At 43.1% G+C, this 24,216-nt stretch overlaps 1 protein-coding gene across 1 annotated transcript in view; it reads right to left on the bottom strand.

The window, feature by feature from the left end:
• The window catches only part of DISC1 (DISC1 scaffold protein), a 399,613-nt gene that overhangs the window by 221,053 nt on the left and 154,344 nt on the right, over positions 1-24,216 (bottom strand). Inside the window, 1 exon segment of the mRNA XM_075064148.1 lies at positions 15,854-15,908. Within this exon segment, the coding sequence (XP_074920249.1) occupies positions 15,854-15,908 (55 nt within the window).

The following is a 24,216-nucleotide window of genomic DNA, read 5'->3' as shown; positions in this document are numbered from 1 at the left end:
TGATATAATGGGCATCACAGAAACTTGGTGGAATGAGGATAATCAATGGGATACAGTAATACCAGGGTACAAAATATATCGGAAGGACAGAACAGGTCGTGCTGGTGGGAGAGTGGCACTATATGTGAAAGAAAGCATAGACTCAAATGAAGTAAAAATTGTAAACTAATCGAACTGTACCATAGAATCTCTATGGATAGAAATTCCATGCTCTAAGAAAAAGAATATAGTGATAGGGATGTATTACCGACCACCTGACCAGGATGGTGATGGTGACTGTGAAATGCTCGGGGAGATTAGAAAGGCTATTGAAATAAAAAAACTCAATAATAATGGGGGATTTCAGTTATCCCCATATTGACTGGGTACATGTCACCTCAGGACAGGATGCAAAGATGAAGTTTCTTGACACCTTAAATGACTGCTTCTTGGAGCAGTTGATCCTGGAACCCACCAGAGGAGAGGCAATTCTTCATTTAGTCCTAAGTGGAGCACAGGATCTAGTGCAAGAGGTGAATACAGCTGAACCGCTTGGTAATAGTGACCATAATATAATTAAATTTAATATCCCTGTGGCACGAAAAACACCACAACAGCCCAACACTGTAGCATTTAATTTCAAAAGGGAAACTACACAAAATGAGCTGGTTAGTTAAACAGAAATTAAAGGGTACAGTGCCAAAAGTGAAATCTCTGCAAGCTGCATGGAAACTTTTAAAAGACACCATAATAAAGGCTCAACTTAAATGTATACCCCAAATTAAAAAAAACAGTAAAAGAACCAAAAAAGAGCCACCGTGGCTAAACAACGAAGTACAAGAAGCAGTGAGTGGCAAAAAGTCATCCTTTAAAAAGTGGAAGTTAAATCCTAGTGAGGAAAATAGAAAGGAGCATAAACACTGGCAAATGAAACGTAAAAATACAATTAGGAAGGCCAAAAAAGAATTTGAGGAGCAGTTAGCCAAAGACTCAAAAAGTAATAGCAATTTTTTTTTAAAGTACATCAGAAGCAGGAAGCCTGCGAAACAACCAGTGGGGCCACTGGACGATCGAGGTGCTAAAGGAGCACTCAAGGATGATAAGGCCATTGTGGAGAAACTAAATGAATTCTTTGCATCAGTCTTCATGGCTGAAGATGTGAAGGAGATTCCCAAATCTGAGCCATTCTTCTTAGGTGACAGATCTGAGGAACTGTCCCAGATTGAGGTGTCATTAGAGGAGGTTTTGGAACAAACTGATAAATTAAACAGCAATAAGTCACCAGGACCAGATGGTATTCACTCAAGAGTTCTGAAGGAACTCAAAAGTGAAATTGCAGAACTACTAACTATAGTCTGTAACCTATCATTTAAATCAGCTTCTGTACCAGACAACTGGAGGATAGCTAATGTGACACCAATTTTTAAAAAGGGCTCCAGAGGTGATTCCGGCAATTACAGGTCTGTAAGCCTCACTTCAGTACCCGGCAAACTGGTTGAAACTATAATAAAGAACAATATAGTTAGACATATAGATGAACATAATTTGTTGAGGAAGAATCAATATGGTTTTAGTAAAGGAAAATCATGCCTCACCAATCTATTAGAATTCTTTGAGAGGGTCAACAAGCATGTGGATCAAGGGGATCCAGTGGATATAGCGTACTTAGATTTTCAGAAAGCCTTTGACAAGGTTCGTCATCAAAGGCTCTTACGCAAAGTAAGCTGCCACAGGATAAAAGGGAAGGTGCTCTCATGGATTGGTAACTGGTTAAAAGATACGAAACAAAGGGTATGAATAAATGGTCAGTTTTCAGAATGGAAAGCAGTAAATAGTGGTGATCCCCAAGAGTCTGTTCTGGGACCAGTCCTCTTCAACATATTCATAAATGATCTGGAAAAAGGGGTAAACAGTGAGGTGGCAAAATTTTCAGATGATACAAAATTATTAAAGATAGTTAAGACCCAGGCAGACTGTGAAGAGCTACAAAAGGATCTCTCAAAACTAGGTGACTGGGCAACAAAATGGCAGATGAAATTTAATGTTGATTAATGCAAAGTAATGCACAGTGGAAAGCATAATCGCAACTATACATATAAAATGATGGGGTCTAAATTAGCTGTTACCACACAAGAAAGATCTTGGAGTCATTGTGGATAGTTCTCTGAAACTATCCACTCAATGTGCAGCGGCAGTCAAAAAAGCGAACAGAATGCTGGGAGTAATTAAGAAGGGGATAAAAAATAGGACAGAAAATATCATGCTGCCTCCATACAAATCCTTGAGTACTATCTGCAAAAGTGGTCACCCCATCTCAAAAAGATATATTGGAATTGGAAAAGGTTCAGAAAGGGCAACAAAAATGATTAGGAGTATGGAACAGCTTCCATATGAGGAGAGATTAATAAGACTAGGATTTTTCAGCTTGGAAAAGAGACAGCTAAGGGGAGATATGATTGAGGACTGTAAAATCATGACTGGTATAGAGAAAGTAGATAAGGAAGTGTTATTTACTACTTTTCATAAACACAAAAACTAGGGGTCACCAAATGAAATTAATAGGCAGCAGATTTAAAACAAATAAAAGGAAGTATTTCTTCACACAATACACAGTCAACCTGTGGAACTCCTTGCCAGAGGATGTTGTGAAGGCCAAGACCATAACGGGATTCAAAAAAGAACTAAATAAATTCATGGAGGATAGGTCCATCAATGGCTATTAGCCAGGATGGGCAAGAATGGCAGCCCTAGCCTCTGTTTGCCAGAAGCTTGGAATGAGCAACAGGGGATGATTTACCTGTTCTGTTCATTCCCTCTGGGGCACTGGGCACTGTTGAAAGACAGAATATTGAGCTAGATGGATCTTTGGTCTGACCCAGTAGGGCCATTCTTATTTTCTTATGTTTTTGTACGATTAGACAGTTGGCAACCTTAACCACAGTTCTTTCCAGCCCTTTCTTAGGGCTTGATCCTAAGACTCCTTTCCATCCACAAATGACAGCTCCTCACCCAGAGGGCCACACTCATTCCCCAGGCACCCAAACTGTATTCCCTCTATCAATGTCCCAGTGGTCCCTCTCACCAGTCATATGCCCTGTGCTTTGTACATAGTCATTCACGGCCCAGCTTCCTCAGCAAAATCCATTTTACCCAATGCTGCCTCTTATCACCTCCTTTTTTTTCTAACCGCCTTCCAACTGCCCATTTGGGGAGATTCTGAGCCCCCTCTCCAGCTCAAGCCGCCCTTTCTCTGGCTCTCTCTTCCCCCAGGACAGTATTCTGAACTTCTGCACCACAGCTTCAGGTGCTAGTGCCTGGGCCTGGGTTACTACAAAGGTGCCAGGAAAAAAACGGGAACCATTTTCTCGCTCAACTCTCCAAAATTAATTAATGTTTTTGTAATGATTTCTGTCCAAGTGGTAATCTCTCCCTGTGGGTACAGGATGGCTCGGGGTTGGTAATTACACAAGGAATCTTTCCACTCTAGGAAGTGTGAATATGTCCAATTCTAGTATGAACTTAAAGTCATTACCATCCGACAGCTGTTTGGTAATTATGTGAAATGAGTTGGTAGATTAAATCTAGTTTCAAGCGAACAGTGTGTCTAAATCACAACCTCCACTGTCAGAACTGGTGCTTATTGGCAGTCTTATTAACAGTCTAAGTAGAGAAGCCGTGGGCTGAATGAAGGCTTAACCTACGTCTAGAGATGGTCCCTCTAGACCAGGATAGAAGCTTGCGGGTAAGGCTCTGCAAGTACCTGTGACATATCTGTTCTGTGAATAAATTCTGGACTTTAATCATCAGGGATGTCAGATGATATCTTCCAACAAAACTAAATGAAAGAGAGAGACAGGGGAACAAACTACTCACTTAACTTTCTTTAGCTAATCATATTACTGCTATTTTACACTAGTTATATTCCACATAAACTAAGCTTTCCTTTCGCTATCTCCATAGTGGCTACCATTATTCATTATGATAACTTGTCCTGCTACAAAAGAAAGCCTTTTCCATAGGTAATGAAAATGCCAAAGATTAAAAAAATTCAGCAACCTTCTCCTCTTTCTCTGATTTGCCTGATTCAAACAACTCATGTCTTTGTAATCCCAACTCTACTTTCCAACCTTCCATTACTCTCAGTGACCAACACAGTATACATCAGTCATATCTAGTGATGTAAGTCAAGGGCTAGGAGCTAGGAACCTCCTGAATTTTATTCCTAACTCTAATAATGAGTCTGCTCATGACTTTAGGGCAGTTACTTACACCCAAATCTTGTAGTCTCTACTCAAGAATTCCCATTGAAGTCATTGGAAGTAAGGATTTAGAATTTTGCTCTTACCCCTTCTGCCAATTTCCTCATCTGTATAATGGGTACAAAATACTTATTTACCTATCTCATAGGCTGTTAAGAGGTTTACCTACAGAGGTTAATGTTTGTAAAGTATTCTGAAGATGAAAAAAAAGCCCAAAAGTATTATCCTTATCCTTATATTAGGTGCCCAATCCCATATTCCTCACATAGATAAGTCTCATTTTGAAGTCAAAGGGAGTTTGGAATGTGTAAAAGGTATGGAACCAGGCCATGTGTGACTTCATATTTAATGCAGCTTTAGGTTTATATTACAATACACCATTAATGGAGTTTTTAAAAAAATATTGTGTTTTTCATATATAGGTTTCCGAAGAGCTTTAGAGCAACTAGAAACCATCTTAATTTAGGGCCTAATCCTGCAAATCCTTATTCAGTAATCCTTACTCAGTTAGGCAGTCCCAGTACAACAGCTGGGGCCCAGGCAAGAAAGGAGTCTTAGGATCAAGCCCTAAGAAAGCAAATACTGACGACAACATTTGCATAGTAACATCCTTTTACGTCTTTTCCATATGTGATATGTTACTCTACAGTGGCAGGAATGGGGTGGGGAATATGGGCTAGAACACTAAAATTAACACATTCTTTCAAAAGTGGAATACAGTCTTTAGCGTTTACTGTAACAATTGCTTAGAAAAACAGGGAGATGGAAGCTCTGTTTAATGTCTGAAGCAAAGGAAAGCACTCTGTCAGCAAGCATATATCCAAGTACAATAATGTACTTCAGCATCACTGCTTGTTATTGGCTCAAGTCCTGTATTACTTCTCAACAGAAGGGAATCGGTGGAGGTGTTCACTTTGTTAATATGTAGTGTGTGGTTTTTGCCACCTCATCTGAAAAACGATGTAGTAGAAACAGAAAAGATAGAAAAAGCCAATGTAAATATTAGACGCACGGGAGGCTAACTCCACCTCTTCTTCATCCTTGGGTTAGGCTGGAAGACAGCGATCATCAGAGAGAGATTTACTTTGAGAGAAAAGTAGGAAGAGATATGATAAAAGTATATAAAAAGAAATGAGTTGGAGAAGGGCAATACTGTGCTTCCTATTTATCCTCTGAATAAACAAACAATGGGGGAATGCAATGAAATGTTTAAAAATATTTTTATCTATTTAACATTTACTATTTTAAGAAACATATCTGTGGAATTCACCACCGCATGTTAAACTAAGTAATTTTTGTGACAGATGAGTGACCTAGGAAGCATGGAAACTCCAAAAAGCTATTAGATTCAGATGTGCCAGATGCTAGCCGCTGGGATTAATAGTACACTTTTGTATCTGTAAATGTTATAGGTATGTTTGTGAACTAAGGACAGTATTCTAGCTCCATGAGGGAGGGTAACTGAGCTTCACCAAGGAACTAAAATCAGTGGGACGTGATTATTGCAGATCCTGGGACAGGTAAACAGCTTCAGAGAAGTACCACCCCCTCTGCAGTTAATTGCATATATTAGTTCAGACTGGATTCAAGATACCAAGGAGACGAGAAATAGCTTGTGGTATAAAAAGCCAGCTTGAACTGGCTGAGAGGACTCTCATTTTGATTAAAAAAATTGTCATGAGTTTGTAACCAAGAGGGCAAAACCCTGCTAGAAGGGTTTGAAGGATTGGAACCTGTCAGGGTCTCATTTTAGAAGATAGTAAATTTAGTATGCAAGTACACTCTTTGTTTCATTTTATATTAAATGTTACTATCCTAAAATAAATGTATTGTGCTCTGTAAAAGCTGGCTGGTCACTAGCAACTCTGACATTGTCCCTGAGAGACAGCAAATGGCAGGTGCTTGTCACTGGTGAATTGCTAGGAGACCGCAAACTCCTGATCTGAAGGGAGAGGGATGCAGGTCCCCACCCACAGAGAGGTGATGGCTGAATGCTTGAGACCTAATAAGCAGTAGCTGTTAGCAGACCATAGAGAAGGCAGAAATGCAGTTAATCCTGGAAGTATGACAATTTTAATAAAAAGACAAGTAGGTTGAGGTAATAGTTTTTATTGGACCAACTTCTGCTGGTGAGGCTTTGTCTAGACTACACAGTTAAAACAGTGGATGTATGCAGACTGAGATGTGACTTTTGCTGGCAAAAATGCCCTGTTTTGGCAACAAAATAAAACCACCCCGACAAGAGAGAGAAGGCTTTTTGCACAAAATGTTTCTTGACAAAGTATCAGCGTAGACACCTCGCTTGATTTTATTGCTTTAATCGTCCTCCAGAAGATGTCCACAATGGCCTCCACAATGCCCATCAGGTCAGCAGTTTGAATTCCACTGCGCTGCAGCCAGATAAACAACCATCCACCCCTCTCCCTTGGAAACCCTAGGAATTTTTGAAATTCCATTTCCTCTTGACTTGGCATGGAAAGGTCTCATTGCATCTTCCCAGGTGACCATGATGGCTTATCACAGCAAATGCTCTCCTGCTTGGACCACTGCGAAGCTGCTGGAGCTGCTCAGTATACAGGGAGAGGAGGCTATGCAGTCCCAGCTGTGCTTGAGCTGAAGGAATTTTGATACCTATGGGCAGATTTCTCTAGGCTTGTGCGAAAAGGGCTGCGATTGGGACATGCTGCAGTGCAGAGCGAAGATAAAGGAGCTGAGGCAGGCATACCCTAAGGCGAGGGGGGCAAATTGTCACTCCGGTGCTGCACCTAAGACCTGCCAACTATACTCAGTGGTAACCCCACCTCCACCGCCAAAAGCCTCGTGGATACTTTGGAGGGCCTGGAGGCAGCAGAAAGAGAACCTAACCCAAGGATGAAGAAGAGGTGGAGTTAGACGACGATGTGGAGATCCCAGCAGGGTCACCAGTGGGGCAGGCAGCCAGGAACTGTTCACCACTCTGGAGGTGTCTAGCCAGTCTCAGCAGTTGCTCTCTGGCGAGCAAGAAGCAGGAGAGACACCTGGTAAAGTGGCTGCAGTTTGTGTAGTGCAGAGGTGGGTTCAGGGTATAGAAGTGTACAAGGCTGGCTGTGTTTCTGTGTGCTGGACATTTCCCTGTGCAGCTAATCAGGAACAGGCAGAACAGGGTGTTGATGCACACCGAAATCTCATGGGAATCCTCCAGAGAGATCTCTAGGAAAGTTTCCTGGAAGTACTCGGCAATTCTCCGTCGAAGATTCCTTGGCAGAGCTGCTTTGTTCCCTCCCCAACTGTAGGAAAATTTCCCGCGCTATCCAGCAATCACTTGTGCAGGGACCAAAGCAGCACACATGGGAGCAGCATAGGGACCAAGGCGGAAGCCAAAGAATGTAGTAGATGTACCCTCGCTTCCCTGCTTCCCATCAGCAGTGAGATATCTATTATAATTACCCCTTCCTGTGGAAAAATGTGGGAGAATTTTAGAATTTTTTCCCTAGTTGGTTGCACCACAACCCTTGCAAAGTGCTCTTTTCCATCATGTAGCACACCACCCCCCACCCAACACTAACCATGCTTTGTATGTTCACCGAGATGTGTGCTTGCCAAGAGTCAATGAGAAAGTGACAGTGTTACCAGAAATGTATTTTACTGAAATGTTTCAATACTGTGCATGAACTTAACAATCATGTTCTGTGCATTGTTCTTTGTGCTTTGGCAGATGTGGCCTTGAGGAACATCCCAAACACGCTGGCTAAGCATCTCCACCAGATAAGAAAGTGCCCAAGACCAAGCAAAGAAGTCATGTTCGGGGAGGTACTGCACTTCTCCAATGCAGAGAAAAGAGAACTCAAGTAGTGGAGGGAAACCGAAAGGCAGGACAGAAGAGAAAATCAGAAGTTTGTTAAGGACACTACTGAGCAGATGATTGAAGTCATGGAGGCGCAAACACAGATGTATGCCTGCCCTCCCCTGCAGCACATTCAGAACTCTTTTCTATGCCCCCCTCTCCTCCTATCTCCATCCTCACAGTCCTTTCCACTTTCTGGGACTTCTCGGTTTCCCCTTCACTCCACCCCCTTGGACAACTTTCAAAATGATAGCTGGACCTACACACAGCTCTGAAAGTCTGCCCTTCCCTGGTACCTCCTTTCCCACCAAGCACTTCTGTGTGTGTGCGTGTTGTTTCTTGTGCATGCATGCGTGTTGCTTCTTCTGCGTGCGCGTTTCTTGTGCAAGAGTGTGTGTGTGCGTTGTTTCTTGTGCAATAAAAGCAAAGTTTTTGAACGGTAACTCATTTTTATTTGTTTCCTACAAATTGAGATAGCAGGCACTACCAATACATACACAGGCAGTTTAATCATTTGCTCACTGGAATGTAAGGCCCCAAATTTCACTATTGCTTCCTAGGAAAACTACATGTCATGTACCATTGCAGCACCAATCACAGAGGTATATATTACTGGCTCTCATTTTCAAAAAGTGTTGCCTCAAGGCCTCCCTGATTCACATTGCTCCCTCTGATAGCCCTGGTATCTGGCTGCTCAAAATATGCAACCAAACAGTCTGCCTCAACACTCCATCCCTGAGCAAACCTTTCACCCTTAGCTTCACAAAGATTACGCAACGTACAACACACACAGCTATGACCATGGGAATATCATCCTCATTGAGGTCTAACCTGCTATAAAGGCATCACCAGCGCACCTTTAATCTGCCAAAGACACATTCCACTGTCATCCAGCACCTACTCAGACTGTTGTTAAACCGCTCCTTACTGCTGTGCAGGTTTCCTGTGTAAGCTTTCATGAACCATTGCTGTAAAGGGTACGCCTGGTCTCCCAGGGCAATTATAAGCATTTCAACATCCCCCTCTGTAATCTTCTGGTCTGGAAAGAAAGTTCCCACTCATAGCTTTCTATACAGGCCAATGCTCCTGAAGACGTGTGTGTCATGTACCTTCCCGGACCATCCCGCATTGATATCAGGGAAACACTCACAGTGATCCACAAGCACCTGTAACACTATGGAGAAATACCCCTTCCTATTGATGTACTGCATCACAAGGTGGTCTGGTGCAAAATTGGAATGCGTGTGCCATGTATCATCCTGCCACTGTTAGGGAAACCCATTTCTGCAAAGCTGTCCAGTATTTCATGTACACATTTCTCAGAATCACCATCCTTCATAGCAAGATGTGATTAATTGCCCTGCATACCTGCACTAACGCAGCCCCAACAGTCTACTTCCCAACTTCAAAATGATTTGCGACTGACCAGTAGCAGTCTGGAGTTGCCAGCTTCCACACAGTGCTTCTCTACCAAAAGGGCAGCTCTCATTCTGGTGTTCTTGCGCCGCAGGGCTGGGTCGAGCTCTAAAGCAATCTAAAGTTGCTCCTTTCTATATCACACAGCATGTCAGGCAACTGGGAGTTTCTTCAGTTAGAACTTTGTGATTAACTGCACTGTCATCTGCGATATCTTAATGACAATTATCAGAACTGTGGGATCCATCCCTTCTCTCAAAGATGCTGGGGGCACCGCAAACAAGGGCCGTTGAAAAATGCCGTGAAAGAAAGCCAGAAACTCATGGAATGCTGGAACAGAAAGCAATGCATCATGAGACACTGAGGCCAGTCCCAAGATGCACCGCGATTTGCTCTGTCTTCCCACAAGAGCTAGCGACAGAAGGTGTCAACCTGGACTGTGGTATAGGTACCCACAGTGCATTAGTCACACTGTCGATGATAGTCCACAGGTGCCCCAACTGGGGACATGCTGTGCTGACAGAGGGAGTGAGTGTGAGCATGCAATACCAATTTCTTTATAGCACTTTTTGAGGGTACATCTACACTGCACGATTATTTCGAATTAGCTTAAACCGATATTACAAAACAGATCTAATAAAATCGGTTTAGCGCGTCCACAGTGGGATCCCGAAATCGATTGTTTGCGTCCATGGTCCAAAGCTACCATCGATTTCAGGAGCGGTGCACTGTGGGTAGCTGTTCCTCAGCTATCCATAGTTCCCACTTCTGTGTTGAGAGCACAGTGCCTGATGGGGCAGAAAACACTGCCCCGAGGGTGGTGCTGGGACAGCCTCACCCCCCTTTGTGAAGGCAGCAGACAACCCTTTGGCGCCTTTTTCGCGGAGTGCATTGAGCAAACGCCATAGCACAGCAATCTTCCCTTTTTTTTTCAACGTGGGTGGTGGGGAAATAAACTGAGGAGCTGTTCCCTGAACCACGCCAGACACGTGTGTTTGAACCTACAGACATTGGGAGCTCAGCCAAGAGCAAATAATTTTCAGAGACTGCTGTGGACTGTGGGATAGCTGGAGTCTCAGTACCCCCTCCCTCCCTTCATGAGCGTCCATTTGAGTCTCGGGCTTCCCGTTACGCTTGTCACACAGCGCTGTGTATCCTGGAGTTTTTTATTCAAACGCTTTGGCATTTCGTGTTCTGTAACGGAGCTGGATACAACAGATTTGGTCTCCCATACAGCGATCAGACCTAGTATCTCCCGTACGGTCTATGCTGGAGCTCTTTTCGATTTCAAACTGCATCGCCAGCCGTGCTGATCAGAGCTCCACGCTGGGCAAGCAGGAAATGTATTCAAAGTTCGCGGGGCTTTTCCTGTTTACCTGCCCGCTGCATCCGGTTCAGATTGCTGTCCAGAGCGGCAGTGCTGCACTCTGGGATGCGCCCGGAGGCCAATAACGTCCGATTTCCGTCCACATGAACCTAATCCGAGTTATCACTATCGAATTTAGCGCTACTCCTCTCGTTTGGGAGGAGTTCCGAAAATCGATTTAAGGAGCCGTTTACTCGATATTAATGACGACGTCTGTGAACGGATACAGCGTTAAATCGGTATATCGGCCATTAAACCGATTTAAAGTCGCAGTGCTAGACCTGGCCTGAGTGTCGACATGGACTTTATCGACATAACTCTGGTAGTATAGACAAGGCCTGAAAGAGACAAGCTTTCAAGCTCACAGATATCTTTTTCAGCTCTGTGGAGATTGGAGCTTGTCTCTTTCACCAGCAGAAGGTTAGTTCAATAAAAGATATTACCTCACCACCTTGTCCCTCTCATACTCAGGGACCAACAAGCTACAACAACAAAACATTTTAATAGTTAATCAAGGATTAGGAATTTAAACATGAGTAAGACATCTGAAGTAACAAAAAATGTTTCCCACAACGTGAGAGACACCTCTATAAAGTTAGACAAACTATCTGGATAAGGTGGAGACAAATAGAACCTCTCAATTGTTAGTGAGGTTTCAGCTTTCATTTTAAGAAGTCTCCAGATGTTATGGTTGAAAACATTTCAAAATTGAAAAAATGTGTATCCAAAATCAGTGATTTCTGCCAAAATTGGAGAGAGCTTGAAGCAATAGTTCTGAGGTCTGAAATGACCCATTCATTTCATGGTGTGCCCTCAGATGCCAATGACATCATCTTAAATGTCACCACTGTTAACTATATCACTGCTCATTAAAGCATGTAGAAAGAAAAGGAAATATTCATATCCATCATATTAGGAAGATCTACACCAGCATTTCCCCCAAGTGTGCGGGTGGAGGGTGGGGAAGGAATACAGTGATATTATTAAATTAAGATAGGTTATCATTTATAACACAGGCAGACTGTTGGGAGTGACTGGTTTCATTTTTCACTAAAAAAAGGGAAGAAGGTGGATCTGGGACTACAGGCGGTCAGCCTCACCTCAGTCCATGGAAAAGTCATGAAGCAGTCCTCAAGAATCAATTCTGAAGCACTTAGAGGAGAGAAAAGTGATCAGGACGTCAGCATGGATTCATCAAGGGCAAGTCATGCCTGACTCACCTAACTGCCTTCTATGAGGATATAACTGGGGTCTGTGGATGAGGGGAAGCAGTAGAGTGTTATTCCTTGACTTTAGCAAAGCTTTTGATACGGTCTCCCACAGTATTCTTGGCAGCAAGTTAAGAAGAATCGGCTGGATGAATGGACCATAGGTTAAGAAAGCTGGCTAGATCGTCGGGCTCATAGTAGTGATCAATGGTCCATGTCTAGTTGGCAGCAAGGTATCAAGCGGAGTGCCCAAGGTCAGTTCTGGGCGTGGTTTTGTTCAATATCTTCATTAATGATCTGGATCAGTGGTCCCAACCAGGGGACAAGGACGTGGAGCGGTGGAGCATCCGCCGAAATGCCGCTGAATTTCTGCAGTTTCGGCGGCGGATGCCTCTCGATGATGTCACTTGTTGGCAGCAAGTGGCATCATCGAGAGGTCGTCCGCCAAATTTCAGCGGGCGTTTCAGCGGCAATGCTTCTCGATGACATCGCTTGCCGCTGACAAGTGATGTCATCGAGCGGTGTCACCGTCGAAACACTGGCAGAAATTCAGTGGCATTTGACAGATGCTCCACCGCTGGCCAGAATGCGGGTGCATTTAGATGCCCTCGCGGGCACTATGGCACCTGCGGGCAACACATTGGGGACCTCGATCTGGAGAATGGCATGGACTGCACTCTCAGCAAGTTTGCAGATGACACTAAACTGGGAGGAGTAGTAATACGCTGAGGGTTGGGATAGGATACAGAGGGACTTAGCAAATTAGAAGATTGGGCCAAAAGAACCTGATGAGGTTCAGCAAGACAAGTGCAGAGTCCTGCACTTAGGATGGAAGAATCCCACGCACTGCTACAGGCTGGGACCAACTGGCTAAGAGGCAGTTCTGCAGAAAGGACCTGGGGATTACAGTGGACAAGAAGCTGGATATGAGTCAACAGTGTGCCCTTGTTGCCAAGAAGGCTAACGGCATTTTGGACTGTATAAATAGGGGCAATGCCAGCAGATCGAGGGACGTGATCATTCCCTCTATTCGACATTGGTGAGGCCTCATCTGAAGTACCGTGTCCAGTTTTGGGCCCACACTATAAGAAGGATGTGGAAAAACTGGAAGAGTCCAAGGGAGTGCAGCAAAAATGATTAGGGGGCTGGATCACATGATTTATGAGGAGAGGCTGAGGGAATTGGGATTGTTTAATGGCTGCAGAAGAGGAGAATGAGGGGGATTTGATAGCTACTTTCAACTACCTGAAAGGGGGTTCCAAAGAGGATGGATCTAGACTGTTCTCAGTGGTAGCAGATGACAGAACAAGGAGTAATGGTCTCAAGTTGCAGTGGGGGCGGTTTAGGTTGGATATTAGGAAAAACTTTTTCACTAAGAGGGTGGTGAAGCACTGGAAAGGGTTACCTAGGGAGGCGGTGGAATCTCCTTCCTTAGAGATTTTAAGGTCAGGTTTGACAAAAGCCCTGCCTGGGATGATTTAGTTGGGAATTGGTCCTTCTTTGAGCAGGTAATTGGACTAGATGACCTCCTGAGGTCCCTTCCAACCCTGATATTCTATGATTTTCCTTAAGTGTGGATTCAGCTTTCTAACGTTTGGAAAAATTCTGAGATGCCGAGTTACAGTATATTAGAGAGAAAGAGAGAGATGGACTAGCAATCTTTGTGTTTCAGGATATAAACCACATATTTGCCAAAATCAGGAAGGAATTTCCCCTCCAATTATATAGCATTGTGGAATTAAGCACATTAAGGTCATTTTAACTCTTCATCCAAAGCATTCTTCAGTTACTGTCAGAGAAGACTACTGGATCATTGATCCATTATGGTATAAGGAACGACCACATTCTGTGATACAGGAGGGCCAGGGAGCAGTGGGAGAGTGGTACAGGGGAAATGTAAGCCCTACGCTAATTAAGGCGTGGTTCCCTGTAGACTAGGGAGGGTTGATACAGGTTAATTGGAGCACCTGTAGTCAATTAAGGCCCTGTCAGGAACCTAATACTTCAGCAGTCAGGGAGGAGGAGGAAGGAGAGAGAACTGGAGCTTGGAGGTGTGTTTTGAGATTTGAAAGATGAGAGAACTGAAGTAAGGGAGACCCTGCCCTGGCAGGGCAAGGAGACTCTCTCCCCCAGTGTCTAAGGACCGAGGGTAACCCCACCCAAGGGGGAAGAGGGTAAGAAAACCGCAGGGCTTGAGAGGAGCCAGGCATCAGAGCGAGGAGCAAACCCAGATCCCTCCCGTACTTCCCTCCTCTACCACCTTCCCCGGGCCACTAGTGGAGCCCTCACCACCCAAAAACAGGGGCAAAGGATTGCGTCTTAGCCCCCCTGTTGCCCCCCCAAGAAAAGTACGGAAACCACCATAGGAACATCGGCCATCTTGTCACAATTCTTTATAGTGGCTGGAAGATGTGGAAAATAAGAAACTGAAAATCAGATTTGAGAAACAGTAGCAGCAGTATCTCAGATGAAAGCAACAGTGGTAACCCAAAAGTTTCACAGTCCTCCTATTCTTCACATGTACAGGGTTTGGAGAAATTACCAGAATAATTATGCCTTTGGTGAGAAGAGTACCAAAAACTTCCCACAAAAAAAATAACTGTATAAGTATATAAATTTGTTAGATATTATAGGCCACAAATGCAAAAACAGATATTATGTATATACGTCATATATAAAGTATGTGCCAGGGAGCACAGACTTGTGTGTCTGCATATTTTGCATGAATGAGAAAACAGGCAAATGTATGTGCAATTGACGATTGCATGAGTAATAGCATATTTCCTGCACACAATTACCAATTTGTAGCAACAAATCAGTATTTTGTACATGTCTTTTAAGGCAATGATGTTTGAAAAGGAAGCCTCAAATCTAATAGTACACATGATGGGGGCTTCGCTACTGGAAATTCACTGGGCGTTAGGCACCTAATTCCCCAGGTGCCTTTGAAAAATTCACCCTTAATGCACCTAACAACCATGCCACAAGTACCATATAAACACATGGATTACATAGTAACTAATCTCCTGAGTCTGCAAACAGCTACGCATTGCTTAAATTTACTCATATGAGAAAGTGACATTAGTCAGTGGGACAATTTATATGCTTACATTTAAGCAACTGCATAACTGTTTGCAGAATCAGGACCTAATGGAGGATGATATAAAAACGAAAGTCAACAGGAGAAAATACAATACTCAAGTCCATTAAGTGTCCTGGAAACTATGATGCACTATATGATTTTTTTTTTAAATATGTGCGAGTATATCTAAACTTAACCCAGCTGGGATGAAAATGTAATTCATTGATCATAATTACCCTCAGCCTGATTCTGATTTCCATTTGCACTATTTTAACTCCTGAGTAACATCGCTAACTTCAATGGAGTCACTCTGGATTTACACCAGTGAAACCAATATGAGAATATGGCTTTTTTCCTGAGAATAAAGACATTCATTCAATTGTGACCAGATTTCACTTTTATTTCATAAAGCTGCCAGTTATTTTCTAAGCTGAGGCCAACAGATTGGTTTCTACTGTGAACATGAGCCAAGAAATATTACATTTAATGAACCATTCCACCTGCTTCCTTTGGCAGACACACTAACATTTTTGAATGCCTTAACCAGGTTTAGATTTCTTTTTTAAACAGATATTAAGAATATTTATATGTTAAAACATATTCAGAAGAAATACCATACATTTGACCTTTCAAAAGGGACAATATTATATTTAAAAAGTAATGCATTATCTTTGTTTCTTAAATGCACTAAAAAAAAAATGATAGTTGATATGCACTTACTTTGGTAGTCATTTCTTTAACGGACATGCTGAGTGATTGTTCTTTTTCCTGAAGGCTAGAAGGATTAAAAGAAAAGAAAAATGTTGACTTCTTTACTAACCATGGTATGTTACACAATCTATTTTTTCATAATTCACAAAGGCTTTAAAATGATTCTTTCAAGTAGAGAGGACCAATGTCAGGATAAAAATCATATTTCTCTAAAATCTTCATTTAGTCTGTGTTACTAATAACACTGCGCTGCAGATTGTTAGAACTGAAAGATTTTTTTTAGTCTAGTTTGTTCTCAACTGATCCTATTTGTTTACTTTTATAGTATATTCAACATGGATAGTAAAACTAGCCTACAATGTATTTCACCAATACGTTTTCATGTACCACATACTCAATAATAATATCTATTATTATTTTAATTATTATCAGTAGTATTAATAATTTGTATAGAAGTAACACCCAGGAGCCCAAACCCTGGAACAGCATTGCACTGTGTGACGCACTGCACAAATACATAACAAAAAGAGTCTCTGGTCTCAAAGAGCTTACAATATAGGTATTGCGTTGTGTTCCTGTTTCCAGCACTGCTAGAAAATGTTTAAAATCCATCATCCTGTTTTCATTAAAAAATCACCTGAAAATATTTCTATTCATATTTGTTTTTGTAATTTTAAAAACCATTGCAAACAAAAGTTTTGTCATGTATACTCAACTACAGTAACTCCTCACTTTAAGTCATCCTGGGTAACATTGTTTCATTGTTACGTTGCTGATCAATTAGGGAACATGCTCATTTAAAGTTGTATAATGCTCCACTCTTACGTTGTTTGGCTGCCTGCTTTCTCCACAGCTGGAAGCCTCCCTACAGCCCCCCCACATATGCAGCGCCTCTGGCCCGCTGGCAGACCCCCCAGGTCAGCGCCTTCCCCCTTCTCTCCCCCCACCGGCAGCAATCAGCTAGCTTGCAGCATTTTGGGGGCTGGAGGGGGGAGGAGTGAGAACTCGGCACGCAGGCTCTCCCTCCCTCCCCTGCCTCCCAAACGCCACAAGCCAGCTGATTGCCCCAAGCAGGAGGCAGGGGGAAGGAAGGGAGGGAGAGCCTGTGTGCTGAGTCCTCACTCCTCCTCCCTCCCTCCTACCTCGAAACACCGCAAGCCAGCTGATTGCCCCAGGCAGGAGGGAGGAGAGGGGAACAAGGACTCGGTGTGCAGGCTCCCCCTCCCTCCCCTGCCTCCTGACGGCAGCAATCAGCTGGCTTGCAGCGTTTAGAAGGGGGGCGGGAGGAGCGAGGACACAGCGTGGGAAGTAAAGGGGGAGGTGGCGGGGGGGAAGAAGAGGCAGGTCAGGGAAGAGGGGAGTGGGAGCGCTGAGGGCTGAGCCCCCGCCCCTGGTGCTTGCAGAGCAGGGGAAGCTGCCACCGCTGTGCAATGCGTTTCTCCTAGCCTTAAGCACCTTCAGCCTCCAGTGCCAGTGGGCTGTGCCTGTGTAGGGTAAGACAGGGGCACCTCCCAACTATAATACTGTACAGTATGTTTCTAAACACACAGCATGTGCACACTACTCCTCCCACCCCCTCAGCTTAGTATTAAATTGCTTGTTTAAAAATTGATTAAAACGTATACCTGTATTAAATTGCTTGTTTAAAATTGTTTAAAATGTATATAATGCCTTTTGTCTGGCAAAAAAAATTTCCCTCAAACCTAACCCCCCCATTTACATTAATTCTTATGGGGAAATTGGATTTTCTTAACATCGTTTCACTTAAAGTCATATTTTTCTGGAACATAAATACAAAGTTAAGTGAGGAGTTACTGTATATGCTTAAGCTTTGCAGATACAACCCATGTTTGTGCACACAAATTAAGGTTTTTTGCATGCACAAAATAGACAATCCTGCTAACACTGGATATTATTGAACACCCACTGATAATATAAGCCTATATATACACAATATAAATACAAATTAAAAGTAAATACAAACATTACATTAAAAGAATGTTACTGTTGCAAAATCAAACATTCAAAAGTGCATTACTAAACAGTTTTTGATTCACATAATCAACTATTTTTTCCACGGGACCCCTGACTCATTCAGTGCAGAGGCTGGATGGTCTTCAGAGAATGAATCAGAGCTGTATAGTGAATGAGGCTGTTATCTGTAGGATCCACGTCTCATTCATTCCCAAGCTGGAAGGTGTGCCATGAATGAGGCAGAGGACAGTAAAGGGAAAAAAGGATGATTTTTTGGTTAAGGCAGTTGAAGGCCATCCTGGAGAATCAGATTTTACCCCTGCCTCTGCCACAGACTTCATATGTGATTCTGGACAAGACCCTTAAACCAAACTTTTCACCGTTGGCCACTGTGTGTTCCTCATTTTTCTAGGAGCCCAGCTTGAGTCCCTGGGGTCTCTGATTTACGGAAGTGCTGGGAACTCAAAGGCAATTAAAGTCAATGAGAGATATACTATGAATAAATGAAATGCTATCAAATGGCATCAGAAAAATCAGGCCATGGGCATCTCTCTCATTAATTGGCCACCAAAATTAGTGTATACTTTTGATATTATCTCTGTGCCTTAATTCTACATCTGTATAACAGGCACAATACGGTCTTACTTTACAGTGGTGTTGTGAAGGTAAATCAATTCATGTTTGTGAAGCACTCATGCTACAGGAGGTTTTTAGTAGTGGGTCGTAAATAAGGCATGGGTCACACAATACACAAGGATAAAACAAAAAACTGAACTGATGCTTATTAATTGAGAACTGTCCATCCTGTGCACTGAATGAGGGAGGGGTCCTGTGGAAAAAATAGCATGTGATCATGGATTTATATACTGTATCATAAAGCATATGCACAAGGGGATAAATTAAGTTGCACAGACAACCTTAATTCTGGCATTTCCTAACAGCTGAGTGCTGGACTTCACAACCTTACCATTCTTTTAATGTAGTTTTCTTTGCATGTAATTTCCTAGGTTTTAAAAAAGAAAAAAAGAACTGAAAAAACAAATTCCATCACGTTGTTATTACTATTTATTATTTGAATTATTCAAGTGCCTACAAGCAATTTTTCCCTTACATGCATGGAATGAATTTTGTTATGTGCACCAATATCGGGGGTGATGAGTCACACATCATCTCCATATTGGTACACATAACAAAATGCATGTGTCGGGGCTGGACTGAGGGTTTCAGAGTGTGGGAGGGAGCTTATGGGTATGGCTGAGGTGTGGAGGGGTGAGGGCTCTGGCTGGGGGTGCGAGCTCTGGAATGGGACCAAGTATGAGAAGCTCAGGACTGGGGCAGGAGGTTGTGGGGGTGAAGTCTCTGGGGTGGGGCCAGGGATGAAGGGTTTGGTGTGCAGGCTGCTCCAGGGCTATAGCGGGGAAAGAAGACTCCCCCCACCTCTCTCTCCCCGCAGCAGCACCTGGTCTGGGGGTGGAAGGGAGCCTCTCCCCACCACGGCAGCTCTGGGGCTCAGGCCAAAGGATAGACACCTCACCCATGGTCACAGCAAGTCCAGGCAGGGGCTGAGCCGGGACCGGGACACCTCTTCCCCAGCCGCAGCAGGTACAGGCCAAGCTGGGTTGCAGCCAGAGGGGGGTGCATTTCCCCTAGCCACGGCATGTCATTTTTTATAAATTATATTTGTGGGAGTTTGTACTAACACATTAAACTTCATTTTTGACAGAACACCTACTAGGCCTCAAAGGGCCCTCACAGTAGATGGTCATGGTTCTATATATAGAAATGTAGGGCTGGAAGGAACCTTGAGAAGCCCTCTAGTCCAGTCCCCCATGCTGAGGCAGGACCAAGTATACCTGAACTCTCCTGTACAGGTGTTTGGCTAACCTGTTCTTAAAATCTCCAACAACAGGGATTCCACAACTTCCCTTTGAAGCCTATTCTAGTGCTTAACTATACTTGCATCTAGAAAGTTTTTGCTAATATCTAACAAAAATCTCCCTTGCTGCAGATTAAGCCCATTACTTCCTGTCGTACCTTCAGTGAACACGGAGAACAACTGATCACCATCCTTTTTGTAACAGCCCTTAACATTCTTGAAGATTGTTATCAGGTCCCCCCTCAGCCTTCTTTTCTCAAAATTAAACAACATGTCCAGCTTTTTTTAACCTCGCCTCACATGTCAAGTTTTCTAACTTATAATTTTTGATGTTGTCCTCTGGACTCTCTCCAACTCATCTTTCTTAAAATATGACACCCAGAATTGGACACAGTACTCTAGCTGAGGCCTCATTAGTGCTGAGTAGAGCAGGACAATTACCTCCTGGATAACTGAGACTTCTGTTAATACATCCCAAAATGATACTAGCCTTTTTCACAACTGCATCACATTCAATTTGTGATCTACTATAACCTCATAATCCTTTTCAACAGTACTAGTGGCTAGCCAGTTGCTCTCCATTTTGATGTTGCGCATTTGATTTTTTCCTTCCTAAGTGCAGTATTTTACACTTGTCTTTACTGAATTTCATCCAGTTGATTTCAGACCAAATAAGTAAATATTGACAGAGTTACCCTTCCACAATCTAAACTAAACTAAAAAGAGGGATTCCAGTTTTTAATTTGTTTTTGGTGTTTGTGGACTAATTATTATTCAGTTTCAGAGTTAACTATGAAAACTAGTTTTCCCATTTCCGATTTTGGTGGTTTCATCAAATGTTATAGCAGGAATCACCTGGTGCACAGTGGCCTCAACCAGCTCTGCAGCATACACAGGACTCTGCTGTATTTTGTAGGCAACTTTAATAGGCACCACACACAATGGAGCTATCCAGCAAACAACATTGCAGGTAAAGAACGGATCCCTTTGCATCAGCAAAGAATATGCTCCTCCTTTTAGATGCAAAACAGTGCATCACCTTCCACTCTGCAAGATAGGTCAGAGGATACTGCCCTGACCTGATGTTCATCTCTAAACATGATACAGGTACGCTAATACCCCCATCACAGATCGTCCTTAATGACTTCCCAAACTGCCTGCACAGACCAGTACTGACCCTATTGGCACTCAAATTCCAGTTCTCTACTCAAAACCAGTGCTGCACTGGAAATTCAAAAAGCAGACTGGGCCACTTTCTCTATGACCGTAGAGAACACAATCTCTGACATTCCCCCAATGGCGAATACTTGTGACGATTTTACTGCGCTTCTAATATCCATTACAAAGAAGAACATCCCTCAAGGACACATGTCATCGTACACTCCTTGCTAGACTGCAGAAAGCCAAAAACTCCTCCACAAATATGAGTGCAGAAATCCTCCTACTGGCTGCAGCAAGGCAGAAATACTGGCGTGGCTGTGTAGGTCTAAACTTCACATACTCAGGCAGATGCACCTGGAACTTGCTGAGACACCTGGGGGCTGCAAATCCCACGTGAAGCCAATGTAACTGGTGATAAACTTTTGTGGACATTAAAACAGCCAGTGGATAAACAGTATCACAGACAAGTCCAGCATCAACTTTAGCAAGTGATGCCCACATGCAATCCATCTTCCCAATGGTCTGGATATCAATGCAGCCCAGAAATTCGGAAAGGCAGCAGGAAAAGATGGTATCTATCCTGATTTCCTATATCTGGGTCCACTGGCACAGAAATGAATGATGGAGCTTTTCACAAATATCCAGGAGACCAGTGAAATCCTCTACCTGTGGAGAGAAGCCAAGGACATTGCACCCCTAAAGCCTGGAAAACCTGCAGATTATCCTTCTAGTTATAGACCAATCTCCTTTCTGAACACCATCTACAAGATGATGGAGCATTTGAGTCTGAACCAACTCAGGCCCACTGGGGACACCAGCCTACCTAAGGAACAAGCTGGTTTTCTTCTGCACAAAAGTTGCTGCGACCAGTTTCTGGCCCTCACTACAAGCATCGATGCTGGATTCCATCAAAAACTCAAAGACCAGTAATGCTTTCATCGATCTGTCAGCAGCACATAACAGAGTCTGGAAGGATGGTCTGATACTGCAACCAACTGATCCTCTGTGTGCGGATTCTTAGGCTGCTGGACACCATGCTTAGTGGCTGAAGGATGTGCGTGCGCCTTGGAGGTCAAACCAGCAAGCCATGAACTTTGAATAATGGGCGACCACAAGGCCCTGTACTTGCTCCAACACTCTTCAATGTATACACAAGTGATATGCCTGAAACAATAGCAGAGAAGTTTCTGTATTCTGATGATCTGGCACTCACAACCATTACTATTACTTCTGACCTTAAGAGTACTTCCAAAAGTGGCACCTGAAACCAAATCCAAGCAAATCTGTAGTCTCTACCTTCCACTTGACAACAGACTTGCATAAAATACTCTGTCGAGTTTTATGGTGAAACTGTCCGTTATAACCCAAAGCCAACATACCTTAGTGTAATTCGTGACTGTACACTGACCTCTCATGAGCACCTCAAGAAAGCAGCCTCTGAAGTGAAGACTCACATCAACATTATTCGAAAGTTAGCAGGAACAAACTGGGGAACAACTGCCCCGATGCTATGAACATCAGCCTTGGCCCTGGCGTACTCAGTTGCAGAGTACTGTGTGCCAGTGTGGAAAAGAAGCTGCCACACCCAACTTGTGGATAGACAGCTGAATCAGACCATGCAAATCATCCTGGGAACTTTAAGATCAACACCTCTACTATGGCTTTTTATATTAGCAAACAAACATTGAACCTCCATCAATCCATCGAGATATAGCTACAACACGAGAACTTAAATGTGCTGAAGACTACTCAGAATTTCCCATCTGCCAGATTATGGATAACATACCCTAACAACACCTCAAATCACAAACACTACTACAGACTACCTGGGACCATCCATGTCTCTGGATCCGGACAGGGAATGGCAGTGTGTCTGGACCTCATCTACCATTCTACAAGCACTTGCTTACTGACCCAACCAGTTGCCCTCCCAGTTTCGACATGCCATGCAGACATTGGACCACACTGAAATGAATCCAAACAAACCATAGAAGATACAGCTACTTGATGCACTAGTGGAAAATCAAAGGCTGCCCTTCATACAACTGGTGAAAACATCCAAACCACTGAACACATCATAATGTAGTGCTCCAAATATGGATTCAAAGGTAAATTGGATGATATCCACATCATCACAGAGGAGGAATTGAAATGGCTTATGGACCTACAACTGCATCTACAGAATGTTGCTTTGCAGATGCCATATGCCAGAGACAGAAAAGGTAGAATCACTTATGCATGCACCACTAATCAATGCACCACAACTGGAATGATGCAACCATGTCCACTGGCTACAAACTGTCTTTCACCAAAAGAGAATTTTCCTCATGTTTTTGGGTTCCCAGTTTGTAGCAGAAAGAAACAAGAGAATTTATATCAAGAGAAAACAAAAAGATTCAAAGCATGTGGTAAGACAACCCAGCTCTTCAGCTATCGAGTATAACAACAGGAATGTGTCAGTGGATACTGAGCCCGTGAAGTTTTAATAACTCAGACTCATTCAGATGACAGAGGGCAGGAAATAAAATTCAGTCACTTACCAGTACTCCTGTGTCTCTCACTGTTACAACAAGAGTAGCACTCTGCCTGCTCAGAAGCTCACTCATTTACTCTTCTTTTTGACTACCAGAGAGAACTTTTTATAGAGCTCCTAATTTAGCACTAAGATCTTGACTGGACCACTAGGCTATAGTTCTGATCCATTACCTCACTCTTTTCTAGCAGAACAGTTAAGAAGCAATTTAACTGCCTATCCGCTGATACTCAGATAGGACCTTTGCATCCTATCATAGGACCATTTAAAATGTCTTTTTGCTACCCTATATACTATAACTCACACACTGAGACTGCTAGGCTATTGACCCAACTGATCGAAAGACTGAAAAGAGACAGGAATTAAATTAATATGAGACTTAGCTGACAAAATGCAGGAAAGGAAATGTTTTTGACATTCACACAATTGACAGCAATCTATATTTAGCATGCAATTTCTTCAATTCATGTAGATAGCCAAGTAGGTTCATTATTTAAACCTCCAGCAACAGATCTAGACACATTTAGGGGGATAAAATAAGGTTATCCTAAAAGAAAAGCAGCCAAAAACTCCAAAGGTAATAACAAAATGTTTTTTAAGTACATCAGAAGCAGGAAGCCTGCTGAACAACCAATGGGGCACCTTGACAATCGAAATACAAAAGGAGCGCTTAAAGACGAGAAAGTCACTGCGGAGAAACCAAATGGATTCTTTGCTTCAGTCTTCACTGCTGAGGAGGTTAGGGAGATTCCCAAACCTGAGCCAGCTTTTGTAGGTGACAAATCTGAGAAACTGTCACAGACTGAAGAGTCACTAGAGGAGGTTTTG

The sequence above is a fragment of the Chelonoidis abingdonii genome, chromosome 3 (assembly GCF_003597395.2).
Source record: "Chelonoidis abingdonii isolate Lonesome George chromosome 3, CheloAbing_2.0, whole genome shotgun sequence".
NCBI classification, from domain to species: domain Eukaryota; kingdom Metazoa; phylum Chordata; order Testudines; family Testudinidae; genus Chelonoidis; species Chelonoidis abingdonii.
This window is presented reverse-complemented; position numbering and strand designations above follow the sequence as displayed.